The sequence below is a fragment of the Crocuta crocuta genome, unplaced genomic scaffold, assembly GCF_008692635.1.
Source record: "Crocuta crocuta isolate KB4526 unplaced genomic scaffold, BGI_CrCroc_1.0 scaffold396, whole genome shotgun sequence".
NCBI classification, from domain to species: domain Eukaryota; kingdom Metazoa; phylum Chordata; class Mammalia; order Carnivora; family Hyaenidae; genus Crocuta; species Crocuta crocuta.
Genome location: NW_027533259.1, coordinates 3,672,152 through 3,698,332, shown reverse-complemented (window position 1 = coordinate 3,698,332; position 26,181 = coordinate 3,672,152). Strand labels below are relative to the sequence as shown.

The window sequence follows — 26,181 nt, the reverse complement described above, 5'->3', positions numbered from 1 at the left end:
CATATAATTTATTGTCCAAATCTGGGTTCTTTAAAAAATGAAAGCGGGGGCACTATTATTACACCTAGACAAATATTAAAGATACCTCTGACATATTAGTGACTCAGCATCACTAATATTTACGAAATTGCAAATCAGAACCACAATGAGACCTCACACCTGTTAAAAATGTCTAACATCAAAAAAACAGAAATAATAAATGTTGGAGAGGATGTGAAGAAAAGGAAACCCTTATGTACAGTTAATGGGAATGTAAATTGGTGCAGCCATTATGGAAACTAAATGGAAGTTCCTAAAAAAATCAAAAATAGAACTATCATATGATCCAGTAATCCCATTTCTGGGTATGTATCCAAAGGAAGTGAAAAAACAAACTCAAAAAGATATACGCACACTCATGTTTACTGCAGCCTTATTAATGATAGCCAAGACATGAAAGCAACCCAAATGTCAATCGATGGAAGAATGGATAAAGAAAATGGGGTATACACACATGAAGGAATATCATTTGGCCTTAAGAAAAGAAGGAACTCTTGCCTTTTGCAACAACATGGATGGACCTTGAGGGCATTATATAAGTTTTCGAAATAAGTCAAAGAAAGACAAATACTATATAATCTCACCTATATGTAGACTCTAAAAGCAAAAAACTGAACTCCTATACAGAGAATAGTTTGGTGCTTGCCAGAGATGGGTGAAATGGGTGAAGGAGGTCCAACGATAGAAGTCAAACTATGCAAACTCCAGTTATAAAATTAAAAAGTCATGGGATATAATATATAGCATGGTGACTTGACTAAATAATACTATATTGCATTATTTCAAAGTTCATAAAAGAATGAATCATAAAGTTCTCATCAAAAGAAAATAATTGGGGGCACCTGGGTGGCTCAGTTGGTTAAGTGTCCAACTTCAGCTTGGGTCATGATCTCATGGTTTGTGAGTTCGAGCCCGCATCGGGCTCTGTGCTGACAGCCAGCTCAGAGCCAGAGCCTGTTTCAGATTCTGTATCTCCCTCTCTTTCTGACCCTCCCCTGTACACACTGTCTCTGTCTGTCTCTCTCTCTCTCTCGAAAATAAATAAAACATTATAAAAAAATTTTTTAAAGAAAAAAATTGTACCTATGTGTGGTAATGGATGTTAACTAGACTTATTGTGGTGATCATTTCACAAGATATACTAATATCAAATCACCACATTGTATACCAGAAACGAATATAATGTTAAATGCTAATGATATCTCAGTAAAAAATAAGAATTTTCTACACATTTAAAAAACATAATGGTTAGAATATTTTTCACTTGTATATACTTCTGTATTTCTGAAGTTTAGAAACTAACTTTAAAATTAAATCTTGCATTTATAAAAACAAATATTTCCCATTATAGTTTAAAGAAATAAAAGCATTGCCTATTTAAGCTTTCTAAAGCATTAACTGCATCTCAATTTAAATAATAATATAGTCTTATATAAACATTCTATTCTATATTATAAAATATTTGGTTACATTCAATACAGATTATGACAGGCTTTAATTAAACCAAGGGAGATTATAAAGATAAAGAGATGATTCCTAGGTTAATATAGGAAATAAAAATGAGGTCACATATATTCATCTTAAAAATTTAAATTATCACTTGGCTAATAAAGGCAATACATAGCCCCTAAAGCTCACGATAATCAATATTGTCAAAGTAATATTGTATTATTTTAAGACCTTGATATCAGCATTTGGTAACAAATCTCTCATATGTAAAACCAAGGAATTTCAAATAGTCTGGCAAAGTGCCTAAAACAATGTGCAGAAGAAAAGGAAAACAAAGGTTATAAATTTTGCAACTCATTTCCTCATTTTTAGTTATTGAGGCTAAGTTTGATTTATCATGTGATAGCTATGTTAGTTTCAGTGATAAAAACAAAGAAATTTTATTAAAAAAAATAGCCCAGTACTTTCAAGGACAAGGTCATTATGTAAAGACAGCAAATAAAAGAACCAGTTAGAAAACAGAGGCAGACATGAGAACACTATGAGAATACAGTATTTTTGTCAGGTCAAAAGTCTGAATAGCCAGTAAAATCTTTTCAAGCTAAAATGACATCAAACTAATAAACACCTGCCAAAAAGGGACTTAATTATAGCACTGCAATTCTACTTAATTAAAAAGCCTGTACAAAATTAACTATAAAATTATATATCATCATGACCAAGAACAAAATATAATTCATGTAGAATCAACTTATAATTACTTAGGTGGGGGGTAGAAAAGGAGAGAGAATAGTTAATTAAAAAAATTTTGTATCTTTATTTTTTAGAGAGAGAGAGAGTGTGTGAGTGGGAGAGAGGAGGAGAGATAAAGAGGGAGGGAGGAAAGGGGGAGAGAGAGGGAGGAAGGGGGGAGAGGAGGAAGGGGGAGGGAGAGAGAAAGACAGAGAGAGAGAGACAGAGAGAGAGAGTGAGTGAGTGAGAGTGAGAGAGAGAGAGAGAGAGAGAGAGAGAGAATGAGAATGAATCTTAGGTAGGCTCCATGCTCAGCGCAGAGCCTGACATGGGGCTTGATCCCACAACCCTGTGATCATGACCTGACCCAAAATCAAAAGTCAGACATGCAACCAACTGAGCCACCCAGGTGGCTAGGTGCCCCTAATTAACTTTTATTAAAAGTAATTTATACTTGAAACAGTAATGATTTTTGATATAAGATCAACTTTCCTAGCTGTATTCTTTTTTTTTTACCTCAACTTTTATTTATTTATTTTTTACAAATATTTTATTGTCAAATTAGTTTCCCCATAACACTCAGTGCTCATCCCCACAAGTGTCCTCCTCCATGTCCATCCCCCCTCCCCCCCACATCCATCAGTCCTCAGTTTTTGTCAGCATTCAAGAGTTTCTCATGGTTTGCCTCTCTCCCTTTCCCCCACCATTTCCCTCCTTCTTCTCCCCCTTGTTCCTCCGTCAAGTTCCTCTTAATCCTCCTATACGTGCAAACATATGATATGTGTCCTTCTCTGCCTGACTTACTTCGCTCAGCATAACACCCTCAAGGTCCATCCACTTTGCTACACATGGCCAGATTTCATTGTTTCTCATTGCCATGTAGTAGTCCATGGTATAGATAAACCACATCTTCTTGATCCATTCATCTGTTGATGGACATTCCTAGCTGTATTCTATTTTGAATATTATTTAGCTTGTACTGGAATCAATAAATACCATTACAATAGACAGATTCAAATAGGAAGAAGGAAGAGTTAAATCCAAGTTAAATAAAAATAACTGTCATGGATATTCTCATGTTAGAGAAAACATAAGATGACAATTAAAAAAGCCAAACATTACATCTTGTAAAAAGGAAAAGTTTTGGGGGCACCTGGCTGGATCAGTTGGTAGAGCATGCAACTCTTGATCTCAGCGTTGTTAAGTTTGTGCCCATGCTGCGTGTAGAGGTTACTTAAAAAAATAATAAAATCTTAAAATATAGAGAAAAGTTTTCTAAAATTAATAGGCCAAGAACACCTACCACTCCATCAGTGACTTTCTGGTCTCCATGAATTTCATACAGTTGTAGCTGTTTTTCAAACAGTTGGGCAATGGCTCTGTGAACAAGCTCATACTGCTCCTATTAGGGAGATGGAATGTTAAACAAGGAAAAAGACATTTGAAAAAAAAAAAGAAGGCATTTATAAAAATACATTTTATAAACTAAAACAAAACTATACCTTAGTTTGTACTGCAGAATGCCTTTGTGTTCTCATTTCTTGTATTAAATTAAATACATTAAATTCCTCTGGTATTTTCTAAAACAAAGAATTTTAATATGTCAGCTCTCTTTCATGTAATTCAACTTTTCATAAAGACCTTATATACATACTGGATGACTGAAAACATTTATTGAGCCCTACATACCTAGTCCATCAGACACTGTTCTTGACATTGTGGATACAAAGCTAATCTTGACTCTCACCAGTCAAGCCGGTGAGACATGTAAACAAACAAATATCCAGCCAAGGCATAATTGCAGTTCAGTGGGAATAAAGATGCTGTGACTAACTCTGATTGGTGTGTGGAATAAAAAGTGAAGGAAATATACCTAAGCACAGCAGATTAAATGTATAATCTATTTGAGGAATTGAGAAGCTTGATGTGGAGATAGGGAACTAAAAGAGGTAAAACTGAAAGAAGAGGTATTCAAGGAGGAAACAAGGTAAGGCTATCTGGAATCAGATTGTAAACAAAATAAAATATGAGCTCATTCTACAGCGCACTGTTTCCTGGGCTGGCTACATACGGACCAGCTAAGAAATTTGGTAACAATACAGATCCCTCGGCTATGTCTCTGGAGACTGTGAAATATCCCAGACAATTCTTGGTATACCTACTATAATAGGTAGCATGCACATGAGCAGATTTAATATTCAATCTACTTTTGCAGCATGGAGGGTGAGAGTCTGATGGGGAGAAACCAGTATAAGTTTACTGAAGGAATTTTAAAAAAGATTTATGGCATACATCTGAGGCAGAACTATTAGAACTTGGTCATCACTAAGAATATTTTGAAGTGATAGAGAAGAGTTAAAAATGATTCCCAAGCTTACTGCTTGAGAGTCTTTATATACATCAAAAGACTTTTACATCAATTCCTAACCTGAGACATAAGATTTACCTACGTTAAGCAAACAGTCAAATGAAGACGATGTTCAAAATAACACCACTTTTGAACTGACCAGATATTTATTTTGCTTAATGGCATTTATGTAAATGCCTCTTTCCATCTCAATTTTAATCTATGTTAGAATGGGTTAGAGTCCTAGTTAAATTTTGACCATTTAAAAATTTTCATTTTGCCATAAGAGATTCTTAAATACTGAGAACTGAGGGCTGATGGGGGTGGGGAAGAAGGGAAGGGGGGTGATAGGCATGGAGGGGGCACTTGTTGGGATGAGCACTGGGTGCTGTATGGAAACCAATTTGACAACAGATTATATTTAAAAAATTTTTTAATTCATTTCGAGTATCAGGAGATGATTACAATTTTTGAGGAATACAAAAATAAATTTAATCCCAGAGAGATTTTGAGGAAAATTTAAAATGTAAATATTCCCTAGCAAGAGTGGAAAATGGAAAGAAGGCAGGGGGAAAAAGAGAAAGAATAGAGGGCAGGAATAAGAAATAAAAACCTAAATATTTTATTAATCCTATTTTATACAACAAAAAGATTGAAATATTGACAGAAACACACTATAAAGCTATAAAGGGGGTGCCTGGCTGGCTCAATTAGTTGGGTATGCAACTCTTGGTCTCAAGGTTGTAAGTTCAAGCCCCATGTTGGGTGTAGAGATTACCTAAAATCTAAAATTAAAAAAATAAAAAATAAAAACAATTTTGGGGAGCCTAGCTGTCTTATTCGATGGAACATACAACTCTTGATCTTGGGGTTCTAAGTTCGAACTCCATGTTGGGTGTAGCATTTACTTAAAAAAATAGTTTAAAAACATTTTTAGTATTTATTTAGAGAGACAGAAAATGAGAATGGTCTACGGCCATACCACCCTGAACGCACCCGATCTCGTCTGATCTCGGAAGCTAAGCAGGGTCGGGCCTGGTTAGTACTTGGATGGGAGAAAATGAGAATGAGCAGCAGGGGAGGGGCAGAGAGAGGGAGGGAGACACAGAATATGAAGCAGGATTCATGCTCTGAACTGTGAGCACAGAGCCTGACAAAGGGCTAGAACCCATGAACAGCGAGATCGTGACTGAGCCAAAGTTGGAGGCTTAACTGACTGAGCCACCCAGGCACCCCACTAAAAATAAATCATTTTAAAAAAATTTCTAAAGAATTAAAAACCTCTCCCTAATGAATACAAAATGAACATACTATAGAACCAGTAAAGGAACCAAATCTACATACAACGGGACAAGTTAAATTTTTCAAATCTGTAACAGACTGTGTTCTATTTACCTGTATATGCTCCAAAGTATTAAACACAATTTCTTGGAAAGACTAATGGTAGTAAAACAGCAACAGCAATTGTAATGAAAACTAATATTAAAATGAGCACTTACTACAGGACAGAGGTTTTTTTCAATTTTTATTTTTGAGAGAGAGACAGCACAAGTGGGTGTCAGACAGAGAAATAGGGGAACAAAGGATCCAAAGCAGGCTCTGTGCAGACAGCAGAAAGCCTGATTGCGGGGCTTGTACCCATGAACCATGTGTTCATGACCTAAGTTAAAGTCAGACGCTTAACTGACTAAACAACCCAGGTATCCAAGGACACCCACAGTTCTAAAGAATTTTACAAAGGTTAACTTATTTCTTATGAGTTATTAATATGACCCCATTTTCAGTTGAAAAAATGGAGGCACAATGAAATTAAGTAATTCAACCAAAATCCCACAGCTAGTAAATGACAGAGCAGGAATTTTAATCTGGGCAGTTTGGCTCCAGAGTCAGCTTCCTTAACCATGATACTATGTTTTCACTTAGGCATAAATATTTATTAAATTGATTACCTAGAACAAATATACAAGGCAATGAGGATTCTGTATTTGGAAAAGTCAATGCAGAGTTTACATTCTTAATCTAGGTATCAATTCACATAGATCAAACAGGAGGTTGGAGCACCTGGGTGGCTCAGTTGGTTAAGCATCCGACTTCGACTCTGGTCATGATCTCATGGTTCGTGGGTTCGAGTCCCGTGTTGGGCTCTGTGCTGACAGCTAGCTCAGAGCCTAGAGCCTGCTTCAGATTCTGTGTCTCCCTCTCTCTCTCTGACCCTCCCCTGCTTGTGCTGTCTCTCCGAAATAAATAAAAACATTAAAAAAACCCAGGAGGCAACATGTCTACCTTTCTGCCCTGTGCATTATCTCAAGGTAATATGCATCATTTATGCCTTCCTTTTTTAGTTCCATTACCTTTATTTCTTACATAGTGAAGCTACTTCTAAAAAAGTAACATACACAACAAAACACATTCTATAATTTACTGCAATTAACCATTAACTCTGAAAATAATATATCAACTGGATATAATGATATAGAAAATTATTCTTACCCCAGCTTTTAGTAAATTCCATGTATAATCTATGGCACAAATGGCACCTGTTCTTCCACAGCCTGCACTATAAATATAAAGTTTGAAAGAACAATTTGATTTTTGTCATAAAAAAACTAAAATAAATGTGGATGAACATGTTAGTTTTCAGAAGCAAAAAAAATCACGAAATGTGACAAAATTCTACCATTTTAGTAAAAAATTACAACTTAAACTATGTACATGGCAATCATCTTTAACGTAAGTATTTATACCTGGTTTTTATTAAATTTAGGAAACTTCCAATATTAAAAAAAACCCTACGTGATTCACAAATGACCCAGCAGCCTTCACTTTGGAAGTCTAATTCTACCTCAGAAAATTTTGCCTAGCAAATAGTAAGTCGCAGAGATAAATTTATTTTATGTCAATATGGCTCTGATGCCTTTACAGCAGAGGAAGAAATAATACATCATTTCAGTCTACAAAAGGTATAGGAAAGACGAAGAATACCACAAGCCATAGAAACTGGTTTGAACTCCAGCAGTGATTTCACCAAAAGAACAAAAGGCCAGTGATGCACACTCTTCATCTCCTACAGAACTAATAGAACCTGGAGAACATAAAGTAAAATTCTACAGGTTTTTAAATTTTAAAACATGACAAGAGTGCTTTACAACAACTGATTCTCGACTAGAGGGAGACAAGAGACATACACCTCAGGACTGAGAATCACTCTGAGTAATTTACCAACATCACCAGAATCATTTTCAGGTAGGAAAAAAGTTGGGTAGGATTGAAATTTTGAAACCTTTAGAAATATGAGTAGTTGTCAAACAGGTCATGTGAGAATTCCTTATAAAGTATATTTATGAACAGCTTAGTATGATTTTTAAAAAGCTCTTAAAAGGCATCAATAATATTAATTTTTAACTGTTGATACATTTATCAATTCCTCATAGCAAAACATTTCTAGAATTTTAAGAATTAACAGGGCCTAAAATGACATATATTTAAAACTTCATGGTTAAGAGTATAACTTTACAAAGACACACACAACCAGACTGATAAAACACAATACAAAATTCAGAAACAGAGCTGATGAGTATATGTAGGTATTATTACATAATGGTGGATTCTCCCATGAAATGGGAAAGATTATTAGACCATTCAATAAATTGTACAGGGAAAGTGAGCCTAACAACAGCAAAAGCTGGTTTCTTACCTCATACATTATTAAAAAAATTCCAGATAGATTAAAAATGTTTACAAAAAACCTATAAAGGTGCTAAAAAGATAGTTTATGCACTACTGTTACAGATAGACTTTTTCTAAGCATATCTCAATGGATAGAAACCATAAATGAAGACACACAACTCTGTAACAAATAGCAAAGTATATAAATAAGCACTTCACAAAAGAATATAAACTACCAAGACAAAAAAATAAATAAATGAGTAAAAAGCTTGCCTGTCATAGAGGCATTAAATCAAACAAACAAAAAGATAACAGTACTTGGAAGAGTATAGGAAAATAGGCACTTCCACAAACTAGCTAATTATAATTAGCATTAACTTTATGGATAACAAAATATAAAATATGTATTAAATGCATAAAAATGTTCTTTCACTTAGAAATCCCATTTATATAGATTTATCTTAATGAAGTAATTACCAATGTGCTCAAAGATTTTGGCATGAAGAATGGCCATGTGGACATATAAACCAGTGTTTAAAATAGATGAAAAAGAATGGGGATGGGCATAATATAGGAATGGAGGTTAAATATAAAGTATAGCACAGCCATAACGAATTGTAGAGAGAATAGTTACATGATTTAGAAAAATGTACATGATACAGTACATGGAGAAAAATTCTTTAAAAAAAATACTACACATACATGGAAAGGATTTCCTGGCTTTTATGTATGTGTTTTCTTTCTTTTTTAAAATGTCTGTGTTTTCTAAGTCATTACATTTAACATACTATTTTGGCTGTTAAAATATTAAATGGTATATTTATTTTTTAAAAGGAAAACCTTCACATCAGATTGGATTCATGAGCTATATACACTGGGCAACAATGATAGAACAAGAAATAATTTCAACTTACTTGTAAGAAGTCAAGTCAAATTTAGTTTCTATGATTAAATGGAATTTTTTCCTTAAACAGTCAACTACTTTATCAAACGGTCAACTAACCACTGAATTAACTATAGAAAAAGTATTTTTAATTAACCAAGTTGTTAACTGATTCCCACGTGTCCCATCAGCAAGTCACCTTTCTGGCCCAAAGCAGCCTTTTCAACTCACAAATAGGCATTACAGTCTGACCTACTGGATAAGAAAAACTATCTTTGGTGTTCTCTCTCCACTAAAAAAACCTTTGAACTATTTAATTAACCTGTAGATTTCTGAGTCTGAGAAATTTCATTTACTCTTTATAACAAATGTTAAGGCAGATACAAGTCACTTCAAGAGATAAACTGATAGAAGTTTGATGAAGTAAGTACTAGGATATTAAGTGTTTTAGAAGAATCTAATGTAAATTAAAAATTCAGAAAAGAAAAACTGCCTCAGGGTTCAGCTTTTACTGTTTGGAAATGCATATAACGACCTATCTCATTTGGTAATTCCAAAAATTAGGTTTCAAAATACCATAAATCACCCATATTATAATGCCACTTACATTCCAAAATACTTAAATATTTGGAAAATTCTTTTGTACCTGCAATGAATACAAATAGGCACATCTTCATGTTCTTGGTATTTCCTCATTAAGCTTATCATGTCCAGAATGGAATCAAATGATGAGGGAACATCATGGTCTGGCCAGTTCACATAGTGAAACTGATATAGCCTACGAGATTCCTTCAAGAGAAAACAGAAATTCAACTATTATAAAAAGACATTACAAATTTTAAAGCATACAGAAAAGTTGTATACCTCACTTTACTGTCATTTCTTAAATTTTTATCTGGTACTTAACACTGTCTTAAAAAAATAAATGATAGGCTACATTTATTGAGTATCATACATCAAGTATTGATCTAAGGGCTTCAAATCTAACTATTTATATAGTCCCCACATAATTCTATGAGGAAGGTACTGTTAATACTATCCACGATTCAGAGGTAAGGAAATTGAGGTAGGAAGATTAAATAACTTACCTAATGTTTCACAGCAAGTGACAAATGTAGGATCTGAACTCAGGCACTCTTGCTTCCAGAGCATACACATTAACCTTTACACTAAGTATATTATTTAATAATCCACAGTAAATGGATGAGGAATATACCATAAGCACTGTGTTTGAATCTATTATCATTAGAAAACTAATAGAATACTTAAACTAAAAAAGAAAATTAGAAACAAACTTGTCCAATAGCAAACCCACTTCCTTATTTTACATTAGTGGCTCTCAAAATAAGGAGTGCTGGAACCATGTCTACTTGTAAACAGGAAGGTAGGATGTGAAAGTATGTTTACAAATGTACCAGATGAGGAATAGTGATGTGCTTTATGGCCATGCTTAGTTGTTCATAATGGTTCCAAAAATTAAGATAATAAAAATACAGAGATCGAGGAAGAAGCTGATAACATTTTCTAATGTCCATATTTTTTATTTCTTCCTAGAGAAATTATTTTTTAAAGTTTATTTATTTATTTTGAGAGAAAGAGGGAGAAAGAGAATCCCAAGCAGGCTCCAAGCTGTCAGTGCAGAACCCAATGCAGGGGCTCATTCTCATGAACCATAATATCAATGATCTGAGCCCAAATCAGGAGTCAGATGCTTAGGGGCACCTGGGTGGCTTAGTCGCTTAAGTGTCCGACTTTCGCTTAGGTCATGATCTCGCAGTTCGTGGGTTCGAGCCCCGTGTCAGGCTCTGTGCTGACTGCCAGCTCAGAGCCTGGAGTCTGTTTCAGTCTGTGACTCCCTCTCTCTCTCTGACCCTCCCCTGCTCACGCTGTCTCTCTCTGTCTCCTAGAAATAAATAAATAAAACATTAAAAAAAAAAAGGTATTAAAACCTTTAAAAAAAAAAAAAGTCAGATGCTTAACTGACTCAGCCACCGAGGTGCCCCAAGAAATTATCATTTTATATAGTTCTAAAACACGGAAATCAAGGGCCTCAAGTGAAAACAGTGTATATCAAAATGGAGATTTAGTTTTGATGGTGATTTGTCTATTTCTAAAAAGTTGTAAACTAGCAAAAGTAGGTAATAATTTTGTAAACAACGCTATAATCTGCTTATTGTAATAGAGAAAAATATTCATGACAAATATAATAAATTTAATTTAGGGAAAATTATTTTAAGTTAAAATTTGTATTTATCTAATTTGATAAGCTCAAGGATAAAGACACTAAATAAAACATTACACTCTGAATTTCTTCACTATTTTACATGAGGAAGTTTCCTAATTACTTCAGTTAACTATATAAGACCAGATAGCATACAATATATGTATCTTCTCTGTAAAAATTTCCTTAGAAACTGTCTCTAAATGGAAAATACTTACATTTTGAAATTCAAGTAAGAGTGTCCTAATGAAGTAGTCTGTTCTTGCTTGTTCAGCTTCCTAAATGAAGGGAAAGTGCTAGTCAGTGAGAACATTGAAACCAAAACATACATACACCAAAACAAACAAAAACTACATATTTAAAGTCTACAGTATAAAATTAACCTTTGAAATTCAAGACCTGGTAATTATAAAAACAACCATTTTAAAAGTCACTGATTTGTCTACTCAACTTTGCTGTTCTGATAGGCAAAGAGGTAAATTAATGGGCATGGCAATATTCTGGTAAATCTTTATTTATAAAACAGGCAGTGGGCTAGATTGACCTATGCATAGTATGCCCACATCTGGTCTAAGTGGTTACATGCAGCGACATGCAACTGAGTCCCTCCTAGCTACTCCTTCATCTCGCACCAACACTTTACCCTTTTTTCATCCCCAAATCACAAGTGCTCCTAGATACTGTCTTTTCTCAGTCTCAAAAACTATCAAGTAGTCAAGTCACTTAATATGGTTATTTTCACCAATTTACTTTCTAATTACAAACTTGATTTTTGTTTACATCAGTGATAACAAGTCCTGAGTTGCTGGAAACAACCACAAGACATACAAATTACTTTCCATCTGAAATCTTGAAGGAAGAAATTTGTTTCTTCAGTATGCATCAATCCCAATGTTGACAAATCATTTAAACCACCTATATTGCTAAACATATCAAACTTTTTATCAAAAGGGGATGATTAAATTATCTTTTAGTTCAATTTGAAAAATCGCCCCAAAATGTTGAGGGGCGCCTGACTGGCTCAGTTGGTTAAGCATCCGACTTCGGCTCAGGTCATGATCTCACGGTTTGTGGGTTCGAGCCCCGCATCGGGCTCTGTGCTGACAGCTGAGAGCCTGGAGCTTGTTTCAGATTCTGTATCTCCCTCTCTCTCTGACCCTCCCCTGCTCACGCTGTCTCTCTCAGAAATAAATTTAAAATAAAAAAATAAAAATAAGCAAATAAATAAATAAATTCATTTTCTCCAATTTCTGCTGTTAGTTTTAGAACTTGAATTTAACTCATTTCCAGAGCTAATATATTAGATATATATTTTAAGTTTCATAATAAATTATCTGCCATATAGGACCAATCTTCTAGGATAGCAGTTCTCAAACCCATCTTTGTATATAATTACAACAATTCTGGATAGCCTAACAACTATATGAAAGATTAACACACAAAACTATATTTCAGTTGTCAAGGGTCTTTCCCCTATCAGTTTGAAACTACTACCTTACACCAATTTTCTTTGTTTTTCTTAAAGACCTTACTTTTAAGTAATATCTACACCCAACATACACGGAGATTAAGAGTCACATGCTCCACTGACTGAGCCAACTTTATACCAGTCTTCAAATAGATCACTCAAGGGGCGCTTGGGTGGCGCAGTCAGTTAAGCATCCAACTCTTGGTTTCGGCTCGGGTCATGGTCTCATGGTTTGTGAGTTCAAGCACTACACTGGGCTCTGTGCTGATCGTGTAGAGCCTGCTTGGGCTTCTTTCTCTCCCTCTCTCTCTGCCCCTCCCACACTCTCTCTCAAATAAATAAAACTTAAAAAAAAATAGATCACTCAAAGCACAGTTAAGTTACTCTGTTTACTTTTTTTTAATGTTTGTTTATTTTTGAGAGAGACAGAGAGAGACACACACAGCAAGGGAGGGGGAGACAGAGATAGAGCCAGAGACCAAAGCAGGTTCCAGGCTCTGAGGTGTCAGTACAGAGACCGGCAAGGGGCTTGAACCCACTAACCGTGAGATCGTGACCTGATATTAAGTCGGATGCTTAACTGACTGAGCCAACCAGGCACCCCTGTTTATACTCTTATATGCAGAAACACTTATTGTTGGCTTATATACAAAGACTAACACAAAATTAACATAAGTTACTAGGAAATTACCATTTATAGAAAGTCATTTTCAAAGCTAAATTTAAAGCTGTATAAAAACAAACATTATTATTAATATTTATTATAATTAAATATAGGTTTATGTGGAAATCTTGAATATATATAAAACTGGGTTCATTCCATATTATAATTATTCATCAGTCTAGCATCCCAATTTTCTAATTAAATAATATGTATATAAATAGGTACTTACACAAGAAATTTTAAATGGTGCAAATGTTATAGGTTCTTCTCCATACAAAGGCCAATAGCGTTCACATTTTTTCTATTGTTCAAAAAAAGGTCAGTAAGGAATCCACATGATAGTTTTTCTTGAACTTTTACAAATATTTTATGCCCTATTACTCAGCTTGTTGCTTTTCCCAGAAAACAGAAACTGACATCAAATTAAAAAATGTTTACTTTAACTACTGTACCACATTAGTACAAGGAAAATTCAAATCACCACATAATTCGTTTTCTAAGTTTGATATGTGTATCATAATTATAGAAAGCAACACTTAAGTTTTACTTAATACTTATTCTCTGTAAATATATTAGCACCTCCAACATTCAAGACTTTGGAATTGATGCTACAGGAGATCAAAATGGTTCTGAAATTCATTTCACTTGGACAGAGTATAAAAATACCAATGTTAAAAATTTCAGATTAAGAATTTTGTTCTCTTTGTATGACCAAAAACAAAAAATGTAGTGGTATTATCTGACAGAAAAATCAGAATATTCAAGCTATAAATTGATGATAATTAATAAAAATTATTTTATTGAACTCATTTTCATTTGCTTGATTTTATTCCTATTTTAAATTACGTCTCTATTTCAGTCCATAAATAGTGTTCTACTTACAACACCATTAAACATTTGAAGACTAAGTAATAATATGGCATCTATTAAGTGTTATCATAAAATATGAAATGTAAAAAAAAGTTTATGTGCTTTTTAGAGATTATTATGTTCCTTTTATCAAATAAAACCTATAGCAGAACACAAAAAAGAAGTATCTACTTTAACTGCTTATACTCAGAATATAATAAAGGACCAAGAACATATGTCCCTAGAAATGAAGGGATGAAAAGGACACTTCACAATTATTTTAAGTGTTAACAGGTATACATACCCTTCCCATCTCAAATTCTCGACAGGCCATTACAATGATCTAAAGAGTGGGGGATGGGATGAGATGAAGAATGCATCAGCTAAACACAATCATACTTTTTAAATAAAAAACAAATTCCAAGAATTACTTTTTATTCCAAACAAAATTATACCTGGTCTGTCAAAAATAAGGCTTAAAAAATTAAAACTTCATGTCTATTTATCTTTGAGAGAGAGAGAGACAGAGCATGAGTAGGGGAGGGGTGGAGAGAGAGAGAGGGAGACACAGATTTGAAGTAGGCTTCAGACTCCTAGCTGTCAGCAGAGCCTGACCTGGGGCTCGAACCCATGGACCACCAGATCATGACCTGAGCCAAAGTTGGGCATTTAACTGACTGAGCCACCCAGGTGCCCATCAAAATTAAATAGTTTTAACATTACAAGTAGGCACTAAAGAAATGTTCAAAATCACACCTTATTATTTTTTTTAATGTTTTATGTATTTCTGAAAGAGAGAGAGAGAGAGCGTGAGCAGGGGAGAGAGAGGGGGAGACACAGCATCTGAAGCAGGCTCCAGGCTCTGAGCTGTCAGCACAGAGCCCGATGCGGGGCTCGAACCCACGAACTGTGAGATCATGACCTGAGCCGAAGGTGGACGCTTAACTGACTGAGCCACCCAGGCGCCCCCAAAATCACACCTTCTAAACAAGGGGTAACTATATATAGAGCAACAAATTAAATTGGCTTCAATTAACATATATGAATTCAATTTTAGAACTCTTATAGATCTACCTCTGACTTGAAATTATATTAAAATATCACTTTTAGGTGTTTTACCCAACCAAAGAGCACCATGAAATATTTTAAATACATTTAATAAAATTATCTGAAGGTTGAATGCATTTAATAACATCTTTAAACATAAAGGTTATTAGATTTGCTTCCCAATCCCAACATTGATAATGTTTCAAACATACAGCAAAGCTGAAATAGTTTTACAGTAAATGCTGTATAGCCACCATCTATATTCTACCATTAACATTTCACCGTACTTATTCTATCACATAACTAACCTTCTATTCATCTATAAACCCATCTTAGTTGGTAGCTATCTTATTAGCTACTGACTTAAGAAAAGAATTAAAGTATTATCACACTCCATTCTTAAAATATTTCGACTAATTTGTGAGAACTGAGACATCCTAGACTTCAGTTTCTGTCTTTTTAGTAAATACTAGCAATAATTAACACATCATTGTGGCTAAAAGGTCTTCTCATTTCTTAGTACAACATCCTATGTCATTACAGGTAATACGTCTCAAAATAGATGATAAAAAGCAAGTTACTTACTACAACATTGTACTCCCATATCATCCTCCAAAAATCTATTACTGTATTTGCTAGAGGTCCTTGGGTTGCCACATATGCTTTTGGCCCATAAACACCCTAAAATGGTTAAAAGTAAATTTCATATTTATTATAATTACCAAAAATATTTCCTTACCTAAATATTAAGGTTCAAATTTTCTTAGTAATACTCCTCTTTTCACCTGAAGTATTTCCAAATAATTTTAGCACATAAAAGCATTCAATGCATTTCAGCTTTTTGTGAAATACTATTTTTGTGTATGTACTAGACCTGGCACACAGAATTAACAATTAAACTGCTTTATGCTAATTTACAAATTATTATATACCTGTCTCTTCAAAAAAATACCTCAATACTCTAATACATAGTCCACAAAGCTAACTGTACAGAAACATAAAAAGCATGCTTTGATTCTAAAAACAGTAAACAACCTAATAGTTCTTTCTCAGCTAGTTTCTTCCATAGATACCTTCAATTATCTACTCAACTTAAAAGGTTTATTGGGTGCCTACTATATACATATCTAACAACAAACCTGGGAATATACCAAATAATACAGCGAACTAAAATACTAAAGTAGCACACAGTTGAATCACATGATTAACCAGTGGTATTAAGTGGAATTAAAAACTAGAACTTTTTTGTTTTTAAAGATTTCATATTTACATAACCTCTGCACTCAACGTGGGGCTTGAACTTACAACCCGGAGATCAACAGTCGGATGCTGCACTGACTGAGCCACCCAGGCGCTCTGAAAAACTAGGACTTTTAACAAATGTCCTTACAAAAGAGTATCAACATAACAACATCTGAAACAGCAAACCACCTACAGATTAGCTTTTATTTAACTTCTTAGTTTTGGGTTTTGCCATAATTTTAATAAAACTGATTTTTTTTTTAGGGGAAAATAAGTTTTTATTTGAAACCATGACAGTTTAATGTTGACACAGGTAATATTAAATTTACCATGTAACTCGTAACATCTTATTTTGGTCAAAATATTATCTATAAATACCAAATATAAAATAAGTGATTATTATACTGTCATTCAAAAACAATAACTAATTGAACAAAGTAGTCTTTTATTTAATCAAGTAACAGTTTGCATTTTTGTTAACTTTATTTATTTTGAGAGGGGGGAGGGGCAGAGAGAAAGAGAATTTCAAGCAGGCTCTGCCCTATTAGCAAAGAGCCCAATGCAGGTTCAAACTCATGAAAGAACCAAACTGTGAGATCATGACCCAAGCCTCTCAAGTAGCAGTTTGAATTGGTCTATTGACAGCTATGTAAGAACTTGACTGTGTTTGATCTAGGAGTATCCAAAAAAGGTTATCTACATAAAGATTATATTTACTCTTTTTTAAAATTTTATTTAAATACAAGTTAGTTAACATATAGTGTAATAATTATTTCAGGAATAAAATTTAGTGGTTAATCACCTAACATCCTGTGCTCATCCTTATGCCCATTATCCATTTAGTGCATCCCCTCCAACCCTGCCCCCCACCAGCAACCCTCAATCTCTTCTCTGTATTCAAGGGTCTATTGGTTTGCCTCCATCTCTGTTTTATAAGCCTGTATATAATCTTGTATTCATGTGTATTGCCACTTGAAACATAAGAGATGGTTGCCAAAAGGTTTTAATCTAAGTTTATATTCTATAACTTAAAATCAGTATTAACCAGGAACTCTAGCCCTGATAACTGATCCTAAGAAATTATTCAAAAGAGTAACAATGGTCATTGCAATATTACCATCAAGAAAAATTGGAAACAACCTATATAGTTCAAAAACATGGAATGACCATGTATGTACATTTGTGTACATAAACTCAAAGGGACGATAGAGTAAGTGATTTAGCAACTGGTAAACTGTTTATAAGCCTTCAATGTAAAAAAAGGAACAAAACAGAAAACCATCTCAACTCTCATGAAACTAAGCAAAATTCTAACTTTATGAATAAGGATAGAAGAAAATCACATAAAAGTGATTTTAATTTTCTTCTTTTTTTAAATTTTCCTATTCATATAGTACTTAGTCAATTTAAAAAATTCTAATAAAACTATTATACTGGAAAACATTAAGTAGACCAGAGGAACACCATTTGAAGTTAATACATACCTTAATAAAATTTGCATTGATATAGTCTGAATCTTGAGAAGGAGTCTTTAAAGTCAACTTAACTCGGCTGTGATCAACTACAAGGGGGAAAAAAAAAGGATTTCATAAATCATGTCTGTTTTCTAATAAGCCATAGATTAAATAAATCAAAATATTTTCTTTAAAAAAGTTAATGAAAATTGACTCTATATACAGCAGGGTAATCTCTAACATCATATTTATACAAAATAAGTCTATAATAACAAAAATCTGATGATGTAAAGTTGTGTTTTAAAGCTATAATCAGAATAATCTCAGGAACTCTTTTAAAATACAAATTCCTGGGCATCATCCCAGATTTGCTAAACAAGAGCCTGGGTTGAAGCCTCTGCAGTTTTTAACAAGCATATGAGGCAGTGAACACTAACCACTGATGTACAAGCTCATTTGCCAAAATTCTTACTAGGAAACGTAGCTTTCATACTTCATAAGAAATTATAAAAATTAACTGTGACAATAAATGAATTGTATGATGCATAAATAGTGCTCCAAGGGCACCTGGGTGACTCAGTCGGTTAAGCGTCCAACTGTGGCTCAGGTCATTATCTCATAGTTCATGAGTTTGAGCTCAGCATTGGGCTCTGTGCTGACAACTCAGAGCCTGGAGCCTGCTTTGGATTCTGTGTCACCCTCTCTCTCTGCCCCTCGCCCGCTCACACTCTCCCAAATAACATTTTTTAAAAATTAAATAAATAATGTTCAATACTGCAGTTGGCAATAATATTATTAAGTAATGCCAACTTAAGGTAAAAAAGTTTACAAAAAAGCTTAAAAATGTAAATTTTATTACTTTTATAAAATTGCGATTTTATTATTTTATAATTTTTTAGAGAGAGCGCTATGATCGAGGCGGGGGGGGAAGAGAATCTTAAGCAGGCTCCACGTTCTGCAGCGCTAGACACGGGCCTCAATCCTACAATGCTGGGATCATGACCTGAGCTGAAATAAAAGAGTTGGACGCTCAACCAACTGAGCTACCTAGGAGCCCCTGCAATTTTATTTTATATTTTTAATCTAATAATTTATTTTTTATAATTTACATCCAAGTTAGTTAGCACATGGCGCAACAATTTCAGGAGTAGATTCCTTAAGCCCCTTACCCATTTAGACAAGCCCCCCTCCCACAATCCCTCCAAAACCCCTCTGTTTGTTCTCTATATTTAAGAGTCTCTTATGCTTTGTCCCTCTGCCTGTTTTTATATTATTTTTACTTCCTTCAAGTTCATCTGTTTTGTATCTTAGAGTCTTCATGAGTGAAGTCATACAATACCTGCCTTTCTCTGACTAATTTCGCTTAACATAATACCCTCCAGTTCCATCTACGTAGCTGCAAATGGCAAGATTTCATTCTTTCTGATTGCCAAGTAATACTCCATTGCATATATATACCACATCTTTATACATTCATCCTTCAATGAACGTTTGGGCTTTTTCCATACTTTGGCTATTGTCAATAGCGCTGCTATAAACATTGGGGTGCATGTATCCCTTTGAAACAGCATACCTGTATTCCTTGGATAAATACCTAATAGTGTGATTGCTGGGTTGTAGGGTAGTTTTATTTTTAACTTTTTGAGGAATCTCCATACTGTTTTCCAGAGTGGCTGTACCAGTTTGCATTCCCACCAGCAGTGCAAAAGAGATCCTCTTTCTCTGCATCCTTGCCAACATCTGTTGTTGCCTGAGTTGTTAATGTTAGCCATTCTGACAGGTGTGAGGTGGTATCTCATTGTGGTTTTGATTTGTATTTCCCAGATGATGATTGATGTTGAGCATCATTTCATGTGTCAGTTGGCCATCTGGATGTCTTCTTTGCAGAAGTGTCTATTCATGTCTTTTGCCCATTTCTTCACTGGATTATTCCTTTTTTAGGTGTTGAGTTCGAGAAGTTCTCTGAAGATTTTGGATACTAATCCCTTTATCTGATATGTTGTTTGCAAATATCTTCTCCCATTCTGTTAGTTGCCTTTTAGTTTTGTTAATTGTTCTTTTGCTTGCAGAAGCTTTTTACTTTGATGAGGTCCCAATAGTTCATTTTTGTTTTGGTTTCCCCTGCCTGCCTACAGAGATGTGTTGATTCAGAAGTTAATGTGGCCAAGGTCAAAAAGGTTTTTGCCTGCTTTCTCCTCTAGGATTTGGATGGTTTCCTGTCTTACATTTAGGTCTCTCATCCATTTTGCGTTTATTTTTGTGTATGGTGTAAGAAAATGGTCCAGTTTTCCCAGCACCACGTGCTGAAGAGGCTGTCTTTATTCCATTGAATATTCTTTCCAAAGATTAGTTGACCATACATTTGTGAGTCCATTTCTGGGTTCTCTATTCTGTTCCATTGATCTGAGTGTCTGTTTTTGTGCTGCAATTTTATTTTTTAAATAAAATATGTATCTGATTTTTTAAATGGGATTTAAGAAAAAAGTATAAAATAAAAAGTAATCTTGCCCCATCCATAAAGTCCAGGTCTCTCCTTCCCAACAAAGACACTTCTAAGATTCTTTTTTCCTTCGAAAAGTAATTTTTATTCATATACCTCCATACTTAGAAAAACTATGCAAATGAATTCATAACATATACATGTTCTGTATCTCATTTTTCAGTTAATTGTATATGCTGGAACTCTTCTCAGAGCTAATACAGATCTGTCTTACTCAATGTTACATGAAATCCATTATAAATAGATGTTTCATTATTTATTTAATCAGCTACACTATTGCTGGACCATTTTTTCCTATTAGAAACACTACCACAATGAACTCACTGTTAGCAGCGGTATAGGGTAAGTTTCTAACAGAAGAAAATGCTACTTGTCTTCTAAAATGTGTATACCAACTTATACAATTCAAATACTATATGTGAGAGTGACTGGATGTTATACTTTTTAATAGCTGACATTCTAAAAAGTAAAAAAATCAGACTTGTATTTCTTGCACTATGCAAACGGTTGTACATTTTCATTCACCTATTCATTATATTTCTTTTACCATAAAATGCATGTTTATATCCTCTGCATATTTTTACCTATGTCTATGTTTTCCTGTTGATGTATATGAAAAAGAAAAATTAGTCTGTAGTACAGGTAGTGCAAATAGTTTTGTTCTAGTTTGTGCTGATTCTTTAAAACTCTTCATTTAGGGGCGCCTAGGTGGCTCAGTTAGTTAAGCATCCGGCTTTAGCTCAGGTTAGGATCTTTCAGTTGGTGGGTTTGAGACCCATGTCGGGCTCTGTGCTGACAGCTCAGTGTCTGGAGCCTCCTTTGGATTCTATGTCTCCTTCTCTCTCTGCCCCTCCTCCACTCATGCTCTGTCCCTCTCAAAAATATTAAAAATTAAAAAATAACAAAAAACAAAACACTCTTCATTTAGAGGTGCCTGGGTGGCTTAGTCTGTTGAACATGTGACTCTTGCTTTCAGCTCAGGTTATGATCCCAAGGTCTGCTTCAAGCTCTACACTATGTTCTGCGTTGAGCCTGCTTAAGATTCTCTCTCTCTTGGTCTCTCTCTCTCTCTGTCTCCCCCTCTTTCTGCCCCTCGCCCAAGCTCACGTTCTTTCTTTAAAAAAACAATCAAACTTGGGGTGCCCCGGTGGCTCAGTCGGTTGAGCATCTGACTTCGGCTCAGGTCATGATCTCAGTTTGTGAGTTCAAGCCATGCATTGGGCTCTGTGATGACAGCTTAGAGCCTGGAGCCTGCTTCAGATTCTGTGTCTCCCTCCCTCTCTCTCTGCCCCTCCTGTGTTCATGGTCTCTCTCTGTCTCTTAATAATAAATAAACATTTAAAAATATTTAAAACAAACAAAAAAAACACAAGCAAACAAACAGCACCCTTTTTGTTTAAAACTAATTTTAGAGTTAAAGAAAAATTGCAAAAATAGTACAAAAAATTCCCATATATCCCTCACTCAGCTTCCCTTAATGTTAATATCTTATATAACTATCATACAGTTATCACAACTAGTATTTAAACAACAGACTGCATACAAATTTCACAAATTAAAAAAATTTTTTTTTTTTCTAGGATCCCACGTATAGTTGCTACTTCTTACTTTCTTCCAATCTAGAAAGTTCCTTTAACTCATTTTTTTCCTTATGATTGGAATAAGGTTATGCATTTTTGGCAAGACCACCAGAGAATGATGATGTGTCTTTCTCAGTGAGAAGACATACCAAGGGGTTTATGATGTCAATGTCCTATCACTTGTGAGGATAACCTGGTTAATATGGTGTCACTGGGTTGTCTCCACTATAAAGTTAGTATCTTTCCATTAGTAGTAATACATATTTGAGGAGAGGTATTTTGAGCCTATGAAATCCTAAAAGAGAAATGCCTAATATTCATGAGTCTCTAGATTAGAAAGAACCACAACATGTAATATGTAAAATGCCACCATCACATTGTAGTCCTTCCTAATCCAGAGACAATGAATATACAAAAAGACAAATACAAAAATGGTAACGAGATATGAATTAAGACTTAACAAACTCTTAAAAGTCAGCTAATGAATAACTCATTTATCAATGACTCAAATCTTATGCATCAGTACTGAAGGCCCACTTCTGATTTATTAACTTTTGGTGAAACCTTTGGAAATCTGTAGATAGAGATATCTAAGAAAGACATACTAGCCTCCAATTCAAATATTTCTCTGTTTTCTAGGATTCCAGAAAAGAGAATATGTTTATCAATGCTCTGTTTCTCATTCCACTTGATGTTCTGGTAAATGAGAATAGATTATTCAGTAGTTTGGATAATGACAGGTAAGTAACTATAAAATGCTTCCTCTCCCCATGTCTGCCAGTTATGAGGGGCCCCAATTAATTACCCTTAATTATGTGGCATATTAGCCTCTAGTCAAAGTATCACAAACACTGGTTTACCACTGGATCCAGTAAATTTGTCTGGAGATTGTGAATCTAGATGAGAATAGTGGCTCCCAAATGACAGTCAAGACTGGTTTGAGGCTGCTACATGCAAGCTGGTAATTTTTTAAAAATATTCTATGATGAAAAACTTTATGCATATACAAAAATATAATAGTATAATGAATCCCCATATAGCAGTTACCAAGTTTTAATAATTTCAACATTTTTTAAGTTTTTACTCAAATTCCAGTTAGTTAACATACAGTGGAAACTTAAATAATTTCAACACTTGGGGCGCCTGGGTGTCTAAGTGTCTAACTCCTGATTTTGGCTCAGGTCATAATCTCATAGTTTGTGAGTTTGAGCTCAATATCAGGCTCTGTGCTGACAGTGCAGGGACTGCTTGGGTATCTTTCTCTTTCTCCTCCTCTCTCTCTACCCCTCCTCCTCTCTCAAAATAAAATAAACTTAAAACACAAACAAATTAATAATTTCAACACTTTGGCGATCTTATTTCATCTGTCTCTCATCATATCACACTTAGGGGCTAGGGGAAGTTAATTAAAATACAAAATTTCTAAGTACCATATTCTTCAGTAAGTTTGATTCAGTAAGTTCAAGATGATGCAGAAAAGTGGCTATTTTAAACTATAAAGCACAAGAAATTTTGTAGTCAGTGCTTTATACTACACAATCATAGGATATACTGACAATTTTAAAAATCAGTATTAGGTTGGTTAGATAACACATCATCACGTGTATCTTCAATTCTTCATTGGTGCTATTAAGTATAAACATGTATAAAACTTAAAGAATATTAAAGAAATGAAAACAAGCAATCCTCTCCATGTTTTTTTTTTTCTGACTACCTCTACAGTCTCCAAACAGATAAACCAAGATTGCTGCACAAGAGGCCCTTTAAGCAGCAACCTTTTTTTCCCCCCAAACAAACATTAACAACCTATGGCAACAAAAACAAAAGTATTTGAATATTGTCACCTTCACAGAAAATGAAATTTCCTATTGACTAAACACTAGGTCTCAAGGCGAAAAAAATAATAAAAAATAATAATCTTAATAAGTAACATTACAATACAGACTACACTGATCCATCACTTCTAAAGACAGCTAGTCACTTGGTTTTGGCCCTGGGAGCAGACAAAGCACAGATCATCCTTGAAACAAGAGTATCTAGATATTTCTTAACTCTGAAACTGGCCTCCGTGTTCTAGTACAAAGTAGACCAAATCTCCAAGACACCTCCAAAAAAACCTACATAAACTTACAATAATGAAACTACTTTTAACGGATCAAAGGCAAAAATGTCTGCTCTTGCCACTTCAAGTCAACATTGTATTAGAGGTTTTAACTATTACAATAAAGCAAAAGAGACCTTCAGATCAGAAAGGAAGTAGTAAAACTGTCATTACTTTCAGATAAAATGACTCAGTATGTGAAAAATCCTAAAGGATCCACAAAAATTTACTAAACTAATAAATGAGTTCAGGAAGGTCACTGGATTAAAAAAAATCAATACATGAATAGAGACTATATTTCTATGTGCTAGTAGTAAAGAACTTGAAAATATTTCATTCAGATAGAAGAATTTAAAAAGTAAATACAAGACGTATACACTGAAAACCATAAAACATTGCTGAGAGAAATTAAAGATCTAAATAAATGGAGAGACATTTCATGTTCATATTGGATCAGTATATTTTAAAATGGCAGTTCTCCCCAAAGTGATCTACAGATTCAATGCAATCCTTCTCAAAATCCCATAAGGATTTTTGCAGAAATTGACAAACTGATCTTAAAATTTTAAGAACCAAAAGAACCAAACAAATTTTAAAAAATAAGAACACAACTGGAGGGCTTCTTGCTTTTAAAACTTTCTACACAAAGCCACTGTGATGAAAACAGTATGACACCGGCTTAAGAATAAGACAGTGTAANTCTCTGACCCTCCCCTGCTCACGCTGTCTCTCTCTCTCTCCTAGAAATAAATAAAAAAAATTTTGAAAAACAAAAAAAATAAGACAGCGTAGGCACGTGCGTACCTACACCTAATCTCAGCTGGTCTGCCTGAGACCCCCTGAGCACCAACTCTAGTCCCCTGCGTGGTACTATTTCTGCTCCAACAAGAGGAATGAAACTATCATGAACCAGTAGAAGCTCACCAAACTGCAAGCACAAGTCCGCATTGGTGGGAAAGGAACTGCTTGCTGAAAGAAGGTCGTTCACAGAACGACTAGAGCAGATGATAAAAATTTCACTTCTCCTTAACGAAGTTAGAGGTAAGCAGTATCTGTGGTATTGAAGAGGTGGCTATATTCACAACCCAAGGAAGAATCTGCTGTAACAACCCTCAAATACAGGCACCTCTGGCAGCAGACCCCTTCACCATTACAAGCCATACTGAGACAAAGCAGCTGAGAGAAACGCTACTATCTTAAAACAACTTGGTGCAGACAGTCTGACTAGCTTAGGGAGACTGGCTGAAGCTATGCCCAAACAATCTGTGGATGGGAAAGAACCACTTGCTACCAAAAAGGATGGTGAGGATGAAGTTCCAGATCGTGTGGAGAATTTTGATGAAGATTTCAAGAATGAAGCAGACTGGAGTGAGTCAACTTCTGAAGAAGATGAAACTTGAAGAAGTTACTGGGAGCTGCTAATTTTAATGCTATGACTGCTTTTTAAAACTGTTCACAGATCTGAGAAAATCTAGATCTCTAATATATTTTTTTTAATGTTTACTTATTTTTGAGAGACAGAGAGCCAGAGCATGAGCAGGGGAAGGGCAGTGAGAGGAGACACAGAATCTGAAGCAGGTCCCAGGCTCTGAGCTGTCAGCACAGAGCCCAACACAAGGCTCGAACTCACGAACCACGAGATTATGACCTGAGCTGAAGTCAGCTGCTTAACTGACCAAACCACCCACGCGACCCTAGATCTCTAATATTTTTAAGCCCAAGTCCCTTGACACTGCATCTCTTTTCAGTTTTTGCTTATACACAATTCATTCTTTGCAGCTAATTAAGCTGAAGAAATCTGGAAATGAAGTTTGAAACAGGTTAATAAAGTTCTTTGCCTACCAAAAAAAAAAAGAAAAAAACAAACCAAAAAAAGTAAAGGAAAAAGAAGACAGTGTAGTAGAATTAGGGGTCCAGGGGAAAAAACCTTGCATTTATG

The 26,181-nt window shown here is 34.7% G+C and overlaps 1 protein-coding gene and 1 pseudogene across 3 annotated transcripts in view; one reads left to right on the top strand and one right to left on the bottom strand.

Moving 5' to 3' along the window:
* The window catches only part of PTPN12 (protein tyrosine phosphatase non-receptor type 12), an 89,834-nt gene that overhangs the window by 20,159 nt on the left and 43,494 nt on the right, over positions 1 to 26,181 (bottom strand). For all 3 annotated transcript variants that reach the window (XM_077746924.1, XM_077746926.1, XM_077746925.1), the window contains exons 3-11: positions 18,092 to 18,168; positions 15,951 to 16,046; positions 14,623 to 14,661; positions 13,699 to 13,770; positions 11,556 to 11,615; positions 9,763 to 9,905; positions 7,058 to 7,124; positions 3,723 to 3,800; positions 3,524 to 3,622 (exon numbers count right to left, since the gene is read on the bottom strand). In XM_077746924.1, the coding sequence (XP_077603050.1) occupies positions 3,524 to 3,622; positions 3,723 to 3,800; positions 7,058 to 7,124; positions 9,763 to 9,905; positions 11,556 to 11,615; positions 13,699 to 13,770; positions 14,623 to 14,661; positions 15,951 to 16,046; positions 18,092 to 18,168 (731 nt within the window). The remainder of the gene's footprint in view (positions 1 to 3,523; positions 3,623 to 3,722; positions 3,801 to 7,057; positions 7,125 to 9,762; positions 9,906 to 11,555; positions 11,616 to 13,698; positions 13,771 to 14,622; positions 14,662 to 15,950; positions 16,047 to 18,091; positions 18,169 to 26,181) is intronic.
* LOC144217415 (transcription factor BTF3 homolog 4 pseudogene) lies at positions 20,876 to 25,642 on the top strand (annotated as a pseudogene).